At 36.5% G+C, this 15,882-nt stretch overlaps 1 protein-coding gene across 8 annotated transcripts in view; it reads left to right on the top strand.

The window, feature by feature from the left end:
- The window catches only part of AGTPBP1 (ATP/GTP binding protein 1), a 75,526-nt gene that overhangs the window by 43,766 nt on the left and 15,878 nt on the right, over positions 1-15,882 (top strand). For 4 of the 8 annotated variants that reach the window (XM_010568648.1, XM_010568647.1, XM_010568650.1 and 1 more), the window contains 6 exons: positions 3,465-3,618; positions 4,380-4,560; positions 5,981-6,110; positions 6,476-6,607; positions 8,222-8,398; positions 13,832-13,992. In XM_010568648.1, coding sequence (XP_010566950.1) covers positions 3,465-3,618; positions 4,380-4,560; positions 5,981-6,110; positions 6,476-6,607; positions 8,222-8,398; positions 13,832-13,992 — 935 coding nt within the window. Of the gene's footprint in view, positions 1-3,464; positions 3,619-4,379; positions 4,561-5,569; positions 5,912-5,980; positions 6,111-6,475; positions 6,608-8,221; positions 8,399-12,051; positions 12,354-13,831; positions 13,993-15,882 lie in introns of those variants that run through there. The other 4 variants (XR_774417.1, XR_774416.1, XM_010568654.1 and 1 more) reach the window with 4 other exon arrangements.

The raw sequence follows: 15,882 nt of genomic DNA, 5'->3' as shown, positions 1-15,882 counted from the left end.
TTTTTGTGGTGGGGGGGGGGGGGGGGGGGGGCCGCTGGGCAATTTGGCAAATTGCCTCTTTTCTCTCAACCCCTAGTTTCCTTTCTCCTTGGGATATTTCAGATCCAAGATAAATCACATTTTTCCACATAATTTGTGCTTTCTTTTGTGACACTTTATATCCTGCCAATCCTAGAAAGTTCAATAAATCAATAGTGGTCTCTTTACATTCTTCAGCCATGTCTGCTCCCAACAAGATATCATCTACATGTTGTAGCAAGGTAGTGGTAGGCTTTTTACCTTGCCAGCGTTCCAGTTCTTTTGCCAATAAGTTACCAAAAATTGTAGGACTGTTTTTTGAATCCTTGAGGAAGCACTGTCCAGCGTAACCGCATTTTGCGTCCCATTACAGGGCTCTCCCACTCAAAGGGAAACAGTTTCTGACTTTGTTTATCCAATGGAATGCAAAAGAAAGTGTCTTTTAAGTCCAACACTGTAACATAAACATTTGAATTGACTATCGTTGTTAACAGAGTGTAAGTGTTAGGTGCCACTGGATGTACACCAATCACTATTTGATTAGTAGTTCTTAGATCTTGTACTAACCAATAGTCTTGTGAATGTGAATTTTTAACAGGCAAGATTGGGGTATTGCATTCAGACTGACACTCTCGCAACAGTCCATATTTTAAAAAATTATTAATTATAGGTTCTAGTCCAACCTGAGCTTCCAGTTGCATGGGGTATTGTTTTTGTCTTACCGGCTTCACTTCTGGTTTCAGTTCCACTTTTACCAGTTCTGCTGATTTGGCTCTTCCAGGTTTCTGAGTTGCCCAGACAAAAGAAATCACTGCATTCATGATTTCAGAGGGGGCTTCAATTTGTCCTTCCTTATTTTCAACATTCTTTGTTTCTGACAATTCCTGTAACACATATACTTGTGCCTCCCAGGCATTATTTTGTGGAATATGTACTTAGACTTTATTCGGATCAAAAGTTATTTGTGCTCCCAATTTATTCAATAAATCCCTTCCCAATATAGGGGACATTCTGGCATATATAAAAATTCATGTGTAAGTACTTTGTTTCCACTTTCACACTTAATTGGTTGAAAGAAAGGTCTGATTTCCCATTTTCCCGTGGCACCAATCACTGACATAAGAGAATTTACTCATAGGTCCTTTACAACTATTTAGTACAGAATATGTTGCTCCTGTATCGACTAGAAATTTAACTGTCTCATTCCCCAGCTTAACTGAAACCAGGAGTTCAGCTGGGGAAACCTAATTTCTCAACCCCTGGTCCCCGTCAATCTGAATCTCCTGTACCACTTATAAACAGGTCTGCCTCCAGAATGGGTACAGATGGGGGTGTCCTATTAGTTAGTTGTTTCTTTGAACACTCTTTTTTCCAATGTCCCTTTTCCTTACAAATTGCACTCTGATCTTTCCTCAAAGGGATTCTACTCCCTGTGTTTCCTCCTGCTCTCTGTCCTCTGTCATGCCCTTGTCCTCTCAGAAAACCTCTTCCCTGAAATGAGATTTGCACTTGGGTGAATGCGGCTGCCAAAATTGCAGCATTTTGCTTCTGATCTTTTAGTTTCTCCTTCTGTTTTTCTTTTTTTTCTAACTCTTCTCTGTTGTTATACACCTTATAAGCAATCTCAATCAATTGAGATAGTCATTCCTGACATACTACCTACCTTGTGCAGCTTCCTTCTTATGTCTGCTGCTGACTGCCACACAAACAAGGTGGTAAATGTTACTTTGTTAGCCGCCTCCTTTGCATCTAAATCCGTCAATTTCCGAGCTGTTTTGCACAGTCTTTCACAAAAAGCAGATGGATCCTCATTTTTGCCCTGTGCTACCTGATACAGCTTTGTGAGTTTTTTGGGTTTGGGGAGTCCATGTTTCACTCCATATAGAATCAACTGTTGATACTGCTTAATCATTAGCCATCCTGCTCCAGATTAGGATTGTAGTCATGTTCTTGTGTCGGCATAAAACGTTCTGGACTGTCTCTGTTATTCAATTTCATATTTTCTTCCTGTGCTTTTTCTAACACCACTCTCTTTTCCTCAGGGAGAAGTAAAGTATTAAGTAACAGCTGTATATCCTTCCAATCTGGGTTGTGATTCTCAATTATCTTTTGAAATGTCTGATATACGTTTTCTGGATTTTTTTTTATATGATCCAGCAGACTTCTTCCAATTCATTAAATCTGAGGTTGAAAAAGGGACTTTCACATACACAGGCATTCCATCCGGCCCCACCACCTGGCATAAGAGAGTCTGAATCACAGGATTCTGCTGTGCCCAAGTTCTACCTGCAATAGGACTAAATCCCTAGCTTACTTCACTGCTTCTCTCCCTATTTTCAATTACACTGTCCTGGTCTCTTCCTGGGGAAACCATCAATTGCACATCCTCTTCTTCACTGTCCACTTTCAAACACCTCTTCCCAATACTACAGGCAGAACAACAGCGAGGCAATTTCTTTTTATCCTCCATCAGCATCAAAACATTTGAATCAGATATCAACGATTTACACTTTTTTTGTTATTTTGTGATCATTTCTTAAAGAAAAAACACAAATCCACATATGGGATCTCATCCCCATTTATCCTGTCTTCTGCAAAATAACATAAGTTGCAAAATAGTATTATAACTCAAAGTCCCCATCCCTGGCCATTTTTCCCCATCATCCAGTTTATACATCGGCCACCACTGACTGCAGTATTCTTTTAATTTTCTCTTTGTTAGGGGATCCCCACCAAACTTATTCCAGTATTTCAGGATGCATCCTAATGGAGAGCAAATGGGAGGTTCAGACTGTCCTGTCTGTCAGACTGTTCTAAATCTCTGAGTTATTTTCCAACAATAGCTAAAGGCAGACTGTAGGGATCAGGTGCATAAGTTTTGTATAGTCCCACAGGCACCCCCTTGATTATCCCACATCCTTGTGTTCCTCTTGTTTCCTCCTTGTTCCTCAGGTGGCCCTCTCCAAAGCTTTGCCTGTAGATTCTTAATGGCCTATCAGTTAGAGAATCAGTTAAGAGACTTGAGACTTTGATCTTTGCTATTGTTTCTGTTATGTTTCATCTACCAGGATTGTTTGTTTGTTCCTGTCTGTTGCTTCTCCCTTTGGTATCTCCTTTTGTACTGAAAAAGGTCCCTGATCAGATAACCTTAGTGAAGCAGAAGTTCTTACCTTCCACATAGCCTTACTGTATCATCTGGTAGAAAATAATGTACCCTCTGTGCCTTCATCTTCCTTGAAGCAGGTGGAAAAACAGACCCTTTATAGAGAATTGTTCAGTCAGTCAGAGATGTAGAGAATGGTATTTCATGGTCAAAATTATGATGGAAAATTGAACATTGTTTAGAACAACAAAAAGAAAGATTGATTAAATAGTACTTGTGGAATATGCTGTGATATGTGACTGCAAAAGATTTGAAGTATTTTTTCATTATTTTTGGGATGAAGATGCATCTTCAGAAGCTGGAATCTATGCACAACCCTCAACAGATATATTTTCGACAAGACGTTCTCTGTGAGACCCTGGCTGGCAACAGTTGTCCCTTAGTCACTATTACAGCCATGCCAGAGTCCAATTACTATGAACATATCTGTCAGTTCAGTAAGTAAGACTTTTTTTTCTCATGAATGGAAGATAATGTAAAACTAGTTCTTTATGAAAAAAATATAGTATTAACTGTTGTACATTGTAAAAATAAAAATGTAAAATAAGGTGAATGAATTTCCTGAAATTAGGAGGTGTCAATGTTCAGGATTTGCTTTGTATTAAATAATATTTAATCCTGAATATCCTAAATAAGGATATTTATATCTGGATATATAAGAGTATATATATTCATATATTTTAACCTAGTTGCTAGATACTTTTCTGTGTTACATTTTGCAGACAACAATTCTTGGAAAAGAACACCTGTCTTCTGACTAAGTTTTTTCTCCAAATGCTCAGGTTATTTGCTTGTCAAAAAATCTTTTATAAAGCCAGTATCTAAGCTACTGCAATTTGAAGTGAACTTTAGTTATGACAGCATTCCTGGTTTGTTCCTCCACCCCCATATTTTTCTTGCCTATTGGAAAAAAACCCATCAAAGTCATCATATCATAATTGCTAGCTCAAACTAGTTGTGACTGCGTAATTGTCTGATTAAATTGAAAGCTCCAAAGTGACAGTTCTGTAATGAGCAGTCCTTATAATCATAATCTGGCAAGATCTATCAATAATACTGATACTCAATAATACTCAACTCCCAAATACTGTATTTTGCATTGTAATAAATGAAGCTGGCTATTGCGTCTTTTTTCAATTAACAAACTGGTTACTTAGCTTGAATCATATTTTGCAACTTCTATGCATACTTCTTCTAGGGAATCGTCCTTATGTTTTCCTATCTGCTCGTGTACATCCTGGAGAGACTAATGCAAGCTGGGTTATGAAGGGAACACTGGAATACCTTATGAGCAATAATCCAAGCGCCCAATGTTTACGAGAATCTTATATTTTCAAAATTATTCCTATGCTCAATCCAGATGGTGTCATCAATGGAAAGTAAGCATAAGTTTACTCACAAGTATGTAGTCTGTACTTCTAAGTCTTTGCATCTGTTATCTTAAAAAAACAAAAAAACCCCAAACCTAAATGAATCCCAGAAACATACAAATGTAATACTTAATATGAAAAAAAAAAAAAAAACCCAACACTTACAAGTGGCTAGGACTTTTCAGTTTTTTGGCTTTTTAAGGGCAGCCATATTGTTCCATGAATTTCAGTTTTATAAAAAGTATTTTCAGTTGTTCATGGATGATAATCACTCCTAGGTGATTTCTCATAGCATTTTAATTGTCTTTTTACTACAGTCTTAGGTGTCCAGTGTTATATGAGAGCACAGCTGCTTTTAGGAAAAGCTAAACAAGTTCATTGTTCTCATGAAAAAGAACAGTCCTTGTATCTTAGGGAAATGGCTGTTGTCAAATGTTATTTTAAAAGGGGGAAAGTTAATAGGTGTGCAAGAGAAAGGGTAAGAGTATCCTGATTTCAAGTTAATGATAGTAATTCTTTCACTTACTACTGCTTTTCTTAAATTTATTAGGGGATATTTCAGAACCTTTTGATACTGCTATGAGTAAGCATTCAGCAGTCTATATTTACAGGAAATTCATATAAAATGGAAATTTTGGTATGGTGATTCTACAGTTCCTTCTTTCCTAGATATGGGTAGTATTTTAAAAGGTTTTGTAAATAAAATAATAAAAATCAAACCTATTATGGATTTGAGTAGAACCCTGTCTTTTTATATGTAAAAGCATGTATCTAACAGAATACCTGGAATTAAATAATTCAGAATACAAGTAAAAGTTTAATACAGGGACGGTTGAGAAATCTGTCCCAGCAGACACAAGCTAAAGACAAATGTACTGAAGATGACTGCATGAACATGAATTTCTGCAGGTTTAAAAGTTCTTGCTGATAGTTGACAGAATACAGAGATGATCAGTCTTTGTTTGCTGGTTTTTTTTGATTGGTTTTGGTTTTTTTGTCTGTCTTGTTTTTCTCACAGCTACTTGTCTCCTAACAACTTCATGTTTCAAGTCTCAGAATTCTGGTTGACATTAGTCTTTATATTACAGAAGTCAAGACACCGAAACTGTAGAGATACAATATATTCAAAATTCCTGATTTTGAACTAGCATTTGAATAGGATCATAAGCCTTCAGTTTCAACAGCAAATAAGCAAGATTACAATTGACTTTCTATAAGAAGCTACTTTAACTTTAGTTTTTCTGTAACATAACTTAAAAAACCCCAAGCACTTCTATTATTTGGCACATTAGAAAACTGAAGTTTGTTTCTTACCAGACTCCTTCCAAAGGAGCAGTGGTGATGAGGAAAACTTGAGGTGGGGGGGAGGCTTATTTAAAAGTATGATAATACAGACTACATCATGCGTTTTTCCACCCCCCCACAATAGCCACCGTTGCTCTTTAAGTGGAGAAGATTTAAACAGGCAGTGGCAAAATCCAAATCCAGATCTGCATCCCACTATTTACCATGCTAAAGGGTTACTGCAATATCTGGCTGCTATAAAACGTTTACCTTTGGTGAGTATGTGTGTGTAAGCAATTCTGAATCTTTTTAACCTTGCCTATGTAGCTAGTCTGTAAAGTAAACATTTTAATACGGTCTCATAAACTGTGTCACACTTAAAGTTGACTTGGAGAACTGGTCTTCTGCAAACTTTTAGATGTAAATCTGTTTCCTTTGCTAGGGTAGAAAGTTAAACCTTCCTTAGATGAATCCTACGTTTTTTGTCTTAATGCACAAGTTAGTTATATAAGGCGTTGTATTTCCCAATTCTTTGGAGCTTTCAATGGTACAAATAAAAATTTTTGTTTGTCCTTCTGTTACTTTTATAAAATGTGAATTCCATATGCCTTGGCTTATTTTACCAAATGATTTGTTGTAGGTCTACTGTGATTATCATGGTCACTCTCGTAAAAAGAATGTATTTATGTATGGCTGCAGCATCAAAGAGACAATGTGGCACACAAATGTTAATGCTGCCTCTTGTGACCTGATTGAAGACCCTGGTTACAGGGTAAGTTTGGTATTTGTGCCTTTTTCACTTGGCATGAATTTGGAATATACTTTTCAAATAACTTCCCAATATTATTCTGGGCACATAGTGACTTTAAAGCATAAGCAGACTTATTTAGAATGATCTCTTTTTAGTTTGTGAGTGTACTTCAAAGTATTTTGAGAGCTTTAATTGTTGTATACTAACACAGCAGTGGAGTGTTTTATTTTTTGGGGTCTTTGTACCAATACATGCTTTTCCATGTCCAACATCACCATTATAGTAAATACATGGAAAATATGCTTCTGTGTATTTATAATTACTGGATGAAAAAAGAGTCATTTAAGCATGGCAAACAATATTCTAGCAACAAGAAAATAAAAAATACTGAATTGCTCTGAGAAATACTCATTTTTGTGTATGGAAATAGGTAAAGTTCCTCTTGTAAAGATGTGTAGTTAAGGCATGTGGCCCTAATAAATATACATAATAAACTTGCACAAACAGCATCCACTGCATTGTATAAACTCAAAAATTCCGAAAGATTTAAAGAATTATGTTCTTTCTTTTGTGTAACTCCACTGCCGCCTTGTGGCAACTGCAAATCTGTGCAGCCTAATGCGTCCAAACCCCGTGTTTTTTTGAGGAGGTGCAGAGAGTTAAGCTTGAGAAGCATGTGAATGCAGGACAAAACGGTTGTTATGCATCCGTGAGTGTAAATGAGTGCAGATGTTTTCGGATTTTTTTCTCAAATTTCCCTCACTTAAAAAAAATTTTCTATCTTTCCTTGATTTTCTTGTGTGATTTCCTGGATGCTGAGTTCAATGCTGTTCATGTCTGCTGCTCAACACGTTTTTATGGGGTTTTGTCACTTCAGCCTGCACTATCATAGCACACAGAAGACTAGTCAATAAGAGTTGCGGGGAAAAGCCTTTTGGTTTCAAAAAGGCAGACTGAAATGTTTGGGCAAGCTTACACCAATAATTGTATATGTACTACTGAAATAGTAAATTCAAAGTGTTCATGTGTTTTGGCTTAACTGATACAAATAAAAGCTGGAAATAATGTTGTCATTTAGCATTAGTCAAATACCTAACTGTTTCTTGTCTTTTTCCAAGCTGTCATGTAAACAGTTATATTGAACTTTGATTCACGTTCTTGAAGTTAAACGTGCGCCTACTGCTGTGTTGAATATGAACGAATTTTATGTATTAATAAAATAGTGCCTGTGTTAGGTCTGTAGATTGGATTGTTGAAACAATCTGAAACTGAATTAAATTAATTATATGGTGTATGTAGTATACTTAATTTGAGCAAAGTTAGCTCAGTGAATTAGGGGATGGTGATCACCTGAAGAACTCTTCTGTATCCTGTTTCTTACCCACATGACTAACAATTTTAGTGATTGAGTCTGAAAAAGAGTATTTTAATAAGTAGGAAATAGCAAACCTGTTGTCACTTGAACACACACTGGGTTTTGAAAACTCAAGATGGAGAAATGCTTTCATTCTTGTTCTTTGAATTCAAATTGCAGCAATTTTTTTGGTAACAGTTTGTGATTGCGTATTCCCCTCCCCCCTGCTTCCATAAGTGAAATAAAAGAATCACTGTATTTCTCAAATTGCTGTCCTGCAGGCACTGCCCAAGATCCTGAGTCAAACTGCCCCAGCATTCTGCATGGGCAGCTGCAGCTTTGTAGTGGAAAGGTCCAAGGAATCAACAGCGAGAGTTGTTGTCTGGAGAGAGATAGGAGTACAAAGGAGCTACACAATGGAAAGCACATTATGTGGATGTGACCAGGGCAAATATAAGGTAAGAAAATACATCTGTCAAATTGTTCTTGCTTCATAATTTCTTCCATTTGCATTGGTATCTTGTTGTATAACCCCACTTGCTTGCTTGCTTTAAACTTCTAAAACTCTTCTAAGATCTGTGTACACTAATGTTATAGTGAAATTACATAATTTACAATATTATAGGTTGCATAACAGTCTTCATATGTCACTTAACCCCCCCCCCCCCCATATGTTATGCTGATTGGCTGTTTTAACAAGATTAGTATTAATTATTGCTTGTAATACATATGCATGTATGCATGTAGTTAAAAAAATCAGAACTGTTCTTTCCAGTAGATTATTAAAATTGGGTAGTAATAAACGCCAATACTAGAATAAAAGTTTCCTTTACAAATGGCAATTTCAGCTTCACCATGGCAGTTCATGGCTCTTCATCAGATACTTAGTAGTCTCCCTTACAGGATTTTCCTGTGTAGCTGCAGAAACAGGCTTATAAATCAAAACACTTTCATATCAGATTACCAGAACTACAAATTACACATCTCTGAACTCATTGTAGTTGTTTTTGACTTCTTGACTTAAAACTTGTTGTCAATTTGTCTCCTTCAAAAGTATTAACAGGGCTGGATATTTGAAAACAAAAGGTGACCCTGTTCATAGTTTCTCACTGACAGAAAACTTACTTCAAAGAAAATACTCATGGGGAAAAAAAAAGGAGAACCACCACCCTAACATCTGATTTTCAACTTCTGTCACTGGGTTAAATTTAGCTACAAATTGAAGCAAGTTCTTAGAATGAACATTCAGGAAAGAAGTCACGGTTTCCTCTGCTTGAAAACAGAATTTAGGAATGCAAATCAAGAAAGTGACCATAAACCTCACATAAGGTGCTTGACAAAGAGGATCAGAAGACTGGGATCAAGGCCAGGGAGGGGGCAGGAACAAAAAAAATAATGTTGGAACCAGGTGTATTTAATGTATTAATATATGCTCCAACACCCATGCTTATCTCCTTATACAGAAGGAAAATAGATTTTGGCAGGAATTTCACTAGGTCTGTAACTACTAAATGAATGAGTTAATTTTGTCAATTGATAAAATTATTCCTGCTATTGTCAGAATATTCCATTATTCCTCAGATGACATCATTATGGACCTTTAAAAAAAGGTAACTTGTCCAACTTGCTTATTTTGAAACTTCCAGAAAATTCTTAAACATGAACTTCATGGCTTTAGTAGTGTTGCTACAAAAGTTCTTAAGAAAGGTGAATTGAAGGTTCTTTGTGGACAAACTTTCAAGATGCTTAACCTGCAAAGCCCTTCTTCAGTAAGGGTGGAAAAAAATGGCTGAATTCTGTGGAAAAATTATTTACTCAAAAGGGAAGAGCATTCCTGTCTGTAATAGAAACTAGCTGATGAGATCAAATTGCTGTTCTGTCATTCATTTTATTTGGAATAAAGCAATTTGTGAGGACTTAGTCATCCTTTGAACATAGGGGAAGATTCTTCATTTTTTCCTCACTATGATAATGCTCAGACTTACTAAGACAATGTATCTAAAAGGCGAAGGTGACTAGACAGAACAAGAAAAGAGCAACATTTGTCTAATGAGAAGGTCAAAGAGATAAAGGCTGTCATCCTTTTTTCGTGTGTGTGGAGGGAGTGGGGCCAGCAACTCTGTAAATAAACTTGCAGTATAAATTAGATGACATATTTCATAGTGGGTTATTTCAAAACACAGAGAGGAATTAAATTGTAGAAATTCCTTCCCTTCCTACTTCCCACCCCAAGGGACATGACACTTTGGATCTGAGAGACTGGACTGTGTGTAATGTAAAGGTCTGAAGCACTTTTCCAGTCTTCTGGTTTGGCATCATCACTGAATCTTGTTCAAAGCACAAAGAGGATTACTCACCAATTCTGTTCTTTGTGGAAGAAATGCTGAGTCTTTGCCAAAGCTGGGGAATATCAGAACATCAGTTTTTCTTTTTTACTCTTTTTTATTTTACTCAGACAATGGTGATGCTACACTATTGCCAGCCAGGAAGTTGTTGAACTGAAGTTAGCAATTCTTACCTGAATTTAGGATCCCTGGTGACAGAGTTATCTCTGGAACCAATCTTGTTTTAACTGTTTTTGTGGGGTCTTTGTAGTACACTGAGAATTAGTGCTGCAATTATTGCTCAGTCATCTGTGATTCAAGATACTGAAAAGCAAATGTTCAGTTGAAAAGATGCTCCCAAGATCTACTGTGGAGGATAATTAAGATGCCAGACAAAAGAACAATTTCTTCAACAATTCAAACCACCTGAAAACTGAAATCAATCCCTTTCCTGATTGGAGATTAATAAGTTTGGGAGTATTGCTTAATTTTTAAGTTAATTGAAAAGATTTTGTTATCTTGCAATTTTATGGTGCACATAAAGAGAGGACTTCAGGAGATAAGGATTCAGTCAACAAACTTGGTCAGTTACCACGATTCTTCAGTCTCTAGATTTTGAGCTATCAGAAATAATCACATCTTTGTAGCCTCTGCTGAATAAGCAAGCAGAAGAACAAGATGATGTTTTACTGTCCAACTGACTTCTCCAAATCTTAGTATGGCTGTTTTCAATTTATTAAGTACATATTACAGGAATATTCTTCTCAGCTTGAGGTCGCAGTCAGTTGTGCCTTTGTTGTGTATCTTTACTTTCAGGTAGCAAAGTTCATCACCGAAACACTCTATTCATGTGAAGGTATTTTCATGATGTGCTTAGTAAGGAAGACTTCAACCAGCCATCTAAAATGTTACTGTCTAGAAGAAACAGTTGTATAAAATGTAAAGAAAAACAAATGAAATTTGGTGCATGTTTACAAAAAAAAAAGGCACCACTTCCAGGTGGCTTGTGCTTCAAAGCAATGCTTTAACACTTAAGGAAGTTTAATATGCCACAGTTAAAAGTGCTATAACAACAGTTGAAGGTGATGAGAAGATCAAGAAGAGGAATGTAATGAAGGCTTCTGTGAAAATGGACTTCACCTTGGGTCCATTAGTTAGGGCAACTGCTTGTTATTATTTCCTGAAACAGACTTTGGGTCTCTTGTTTCATGGAAATTAAGAGATTTGGCTGATGGAAGAATAACTGTGGCTTAAGAAATTTGGTATTTGGCAGCTGTGTGGTATTGCATTCTCCATTATGATTTAAAGAAATGGCAGAAGCAAATCTAGACTTTGGCATGAACTTTTACCACAAGAATGTAGACCCTTCAGTATAGTAAGTTCAGACTTTATTGTTCAAACTTTGTTTCACAGTTATCCACCTTCAGTCTGATCTGTTTACGTCTCTCTTCAGTTATATCCTCTTTCTGCTGTGGTGATAATAGCAGCCGTGGAACATGCACACGCTATTTATCTTTCTAACAATTGTCTTTGCACTTTCTTTTATACTGTACTCTTGTCCATTTTCAACTTAGAGCACTCCTATTATACTGTCTTATAAGGAATCTGCCAACTAACTGTAACTTCTTCAGCAACAGATGTAGACAATGATTGGAAAAGTTTCTGAACCATCAAGTTATGCACATTAGTAACCTGTGTAACAGTGAGATTACTGTTACCCTTCTCCTTCCTCTTCTGCATACTTGTTGCCTCTTGTCCTTAATGTTATTTTAATCTCTTTGGGGCAGGGACTGTGTCTTCCTGTGATTAGCGTAGTGGAGCCCCAGCTATGATTGGGGTCTTCGAATGTTACTGACGTGCAAACAAATACAAAACAAAAACAAAAAATTGGCCTCTGTGGATAAGGTACTGCACTGGGAGTGAGGAGAACTGATTTCTGTTCCCAGCGGGGTCAGTGACATGCTGTGAGACACTGTGCAAATCGCTTCAACCCTCTCTGCCTCCATTTCTCCATCAGTAAAGTGAGGATAATTCTTCCTTTATTAATAAAGTGCTTTGAAACCTACAGCACAAAAGCATTATAAAAGAGGTAAGTAGTATTACTATTAACAATAATACATACTCAAATATCCAACTCTTGTTCACTGCTAGCAAGTTTCTGTACCATTTGGCTGGAGGATGGCACTGTTTAGTGAATATAGCATTAGTTTTCTTGTTACTAAAAAGCACCTTGTTCATGAAGAATACCAAGGGGAAAAAACAGAACTCGCAAGAAAAATAAAATCACAATCTTTCTATTTATTAAGTGTGCGTATGTTCAAAACAGAAGTACATGAAGAATGTGCGGACTGTACCGTTTCTGGAGCAGCATAACACTCTTTTTTTTAAACCTTGCATTTTAAAATACAGTGTCAGTGTGGCAACATACACAAAGCTTGTGTGTGTGGTTTTTAGCTTTTAGTAAAAAAACCTTCTACTCCATTCTTTTTGCTTCATGTGTTTTCCTACTTGATGACTTAGCTTACCACCAATTCCTGGTTCTGTTTCCCTGCTTGTTTTTGTCAAAGCTCCTTTTTAACTACCCTTTACCTTAAGAGGCTTAGAAGATCCAAAGTAAAATCCTTCTAAATTCTCCTGAGGTACAGAAGTTGCAAAGCGGTAGATTGAGCTGGCTTGTGACATTGAATTTGTTAGTGTATATACAGTCAGTACTAGCCAATTCCATAATTGTTAAGGGTCGCACTGGATTATCATTCTTTTCATAAAGTAGTTGATGTCAGAGGTTCTGTCCCTACATACTGCACTGCTGGCTAAATTAAAAATGTAGAATTATCTGGTGGGAGGCTTTATCACATATGTAAACTCAGAATATTACATAAGTTCTACACAAAGAGGAAGATGCCTTGGTATATCATTCGAGTTAGAAAACAGCTATGGCTTCTGATACTTTGTTTGTTGTTTTTAATTACTAAATGTGTGAATAAATGCTTTCAGAATTAACACATACAGCCTGTCACTTATAGGAGGTGTTTGTGTCAAGGAGTTACTTTGTTGCCTTAAATAGTCTTAGTTATGCATCAGAACATAGCAATGAACTTGATCACAGCTAAAGTATGAATTCACTCATTTTTTTCATTCTAATGGAACTTCTGTTGAAGAATCTTGTATTTGAAATCTTAGTATTTGGAATTCCTTTTTATAAATTCTGTCTCAGGTTTTTAAAATAATTTTATAAGTATAAACGCGGACATGATCTCTGTCTCTCTTCCAATGCTGCCACTGGGTAAAGTCCTGTTAATATTGATGTGCTAGAAGTGTAGACTAGGAAGCTCCCAAGAAATATGGTTGTGTCCAGAAATGTCTGTTCAGCCTTAGAGGAGTCATGTAGTTATTGAGTTTTCTCTGATACTCTTGTTAAGTGTTTACAGTTCTTATTTGTTCTGTCTTTAGAGCAAGAGAGTATATTAAATAAAATAATGAAATGTGTTTTAAATAGTAATTCTGCAGTATGTGTGGGTCCATCTGCGTGTACCTATTTTGAATATTTAATTCTTATTTTTAAATTAGGGATTGCAGATAGGGACAAGAGAACTGGAGGAGATGGGAGCAAAATTTTGTGTTGGCTTACTGCGTTTAAAAAGAATGGCCTCACCTTTGGAATATAATCTGCCTTCTAGTCTGTTGGATATTGAAAATGAGCTGATCGAGTCAAGCTGTAAAGTGACAAGGTAGTACACATTTATTATTTTTACTTTTTTGGGGGGGGGGGGAATTGCAGTTTCTCAAATGATGTAAAGATTCTCTCAAAAATGTTCTTTCACTCATACAAAATAATGTTGATGTGTTTGACCTGTTAGTGTAACAATAATCTGAATATATTGGAGATGTATTTTGTTAATTCAATTACTTGAAGCTTTTAAAGAAAACAATAAATACAGAGTTAGACTATATGTCACATTTGTTGCTGGGATAAATAAACACTGGCCATTTTAATGTCATCGGGGAGTTACTATATGCAGTAAAACTCAGGTCTTAGGTCTCAATTGTTTCTTTGAGAGCATTTTTTTTCTTTTTTTATTACTGGCTACAGTATTAAAAATGTATTTAGACAGGCTTAAAGTATGTGAGTTAAAACACTCTAAGAACTGTAAGTTTTTCTTCCAATTTCTTTTTTCTTTTTTCCTCTCTGGTAGAGATATATAACAACATTTAAAGAACTTAAAACGTGCGAAATAACATTCGGGTCACAAAATAAATGTATCTGCTCAGTAGCTAGCTTATGAAGTTGCCAATTCTTAAAGCTCTAGATAGGCTTGCAAAAGTATGCATACTAGTGCATATTTCTATTCATCTAATTAATTATTGAAGTATGCACATGTACATAGTAATTGGAGATGCACAGTAAATAAGTGATTTCAAATGTACAAGCATCTCTTTCTGAAAATCTGGTTAGAGATTAAATAAAGCAGAGTTGCAATTCCAGACTTCAGAAAAGCATTAAATTAGAAAGAAGTAAGATTTACACACTATAATGTTACCACTTGGCATACTTGGAGCCAAAAACGTTTTTATAGTGGCCTTGGCTGTAGCTCCAACTTCGCTAAAGCAATACAGTGGAAATTTGGGGTCAAATAAAATATATTATTGTTTTTGTGCAACTGCAACAAGGGGGTTCTTGAGACTAAGACTTTCATTAGATGCTAGACTGATGAGCAATTTGTCTGTAAACCATGCAAAACCAGCAGAGATATGGGAGAGTATCTGTGGTACCCTATGGAAGGGGAAGATGATGTTTAGTTCCAGCATTGAAACACATAAGTGTTATCAGAATGTGGACTACTGAGAAAGGCTGGAGCTTGTGTTCATGCTTAGCATTTACACATAGTAATGAAAAGTGAAGTATAAGCTAAAAGGTGATAAGAACAATAGGAGTAACAATAGGAGAGTGTCTGAAGGAAGTGGTTAAAAGTATATGAAAAGCAGCTGTGATGTATAGGTATCTGTCACTCCAGTGATGGCTGGATCTGCCAGTATCATTTGCTCACTAGTACAGTTTTAGCATGGTTGTAATGGCCAGATTCTTACTGTCAGACCAAGTTTTGTGCTTGGGTAAGGCCAAGTTAGTGATTCCTCGAAGAGATAGGATCAGAAGGTGGCTTTGGAGTAACCCACCCCCACCAGTGTGTAAGCCTCACTGAAGTGCAGGTAGGCTCACTGGGAGAGAGTCATATGGCAGATGCTGAAAAAAGCAAACAGTGCTTTACAACTGTTGGAGTGGCATTAGCATGGTGTCTCCAGTGCAGGCAAAATGCAGCATTTTAATTGCGAGGAATGCCGCAGTGTTTTTTACTGTACTAATGTAACAGTACCAAAACAATGGTAGCAGCACAGAGCAGCACTCAGCGTTTGTAACATTACTGTTCAATGTATCGCTCAAAATTTTCACTTGATGTTATATGAATTACTATCAGCCTTGTAAGATATAGTTTGAAAGTATAAATAAAATATCAGTGTCCTTGGTTTTGCAAGCGTAAAACCATATTCTGCTATCTCTATAGTGTGTTTGAAAAAAAAAAAAGAGCAGGGGGGAGGTAGGGGTAAACTGTGAAGAGTCTTGA

The sequence above is a fragment of the Haliaeetus leucocephalus genome, unplaced genomic scaffold (assembly GCF_000737465.1).
Source record: "Haliaeetus leucocephalus isolate CR32 unplaced genomic scaffold, Haliaeetus_leucocephalus-4.0 Scaffold251, whole genome shotgun sequence".
NCBI lineage: Eukaryota > Metazoa > Chordata > Aves > Accipitriformes > Accipitridae > Haliaeetus > Haliaeetus leucocephalus.
This window is presented reverse-complemented; position numbering and strand designations above follow the sequence as displayed.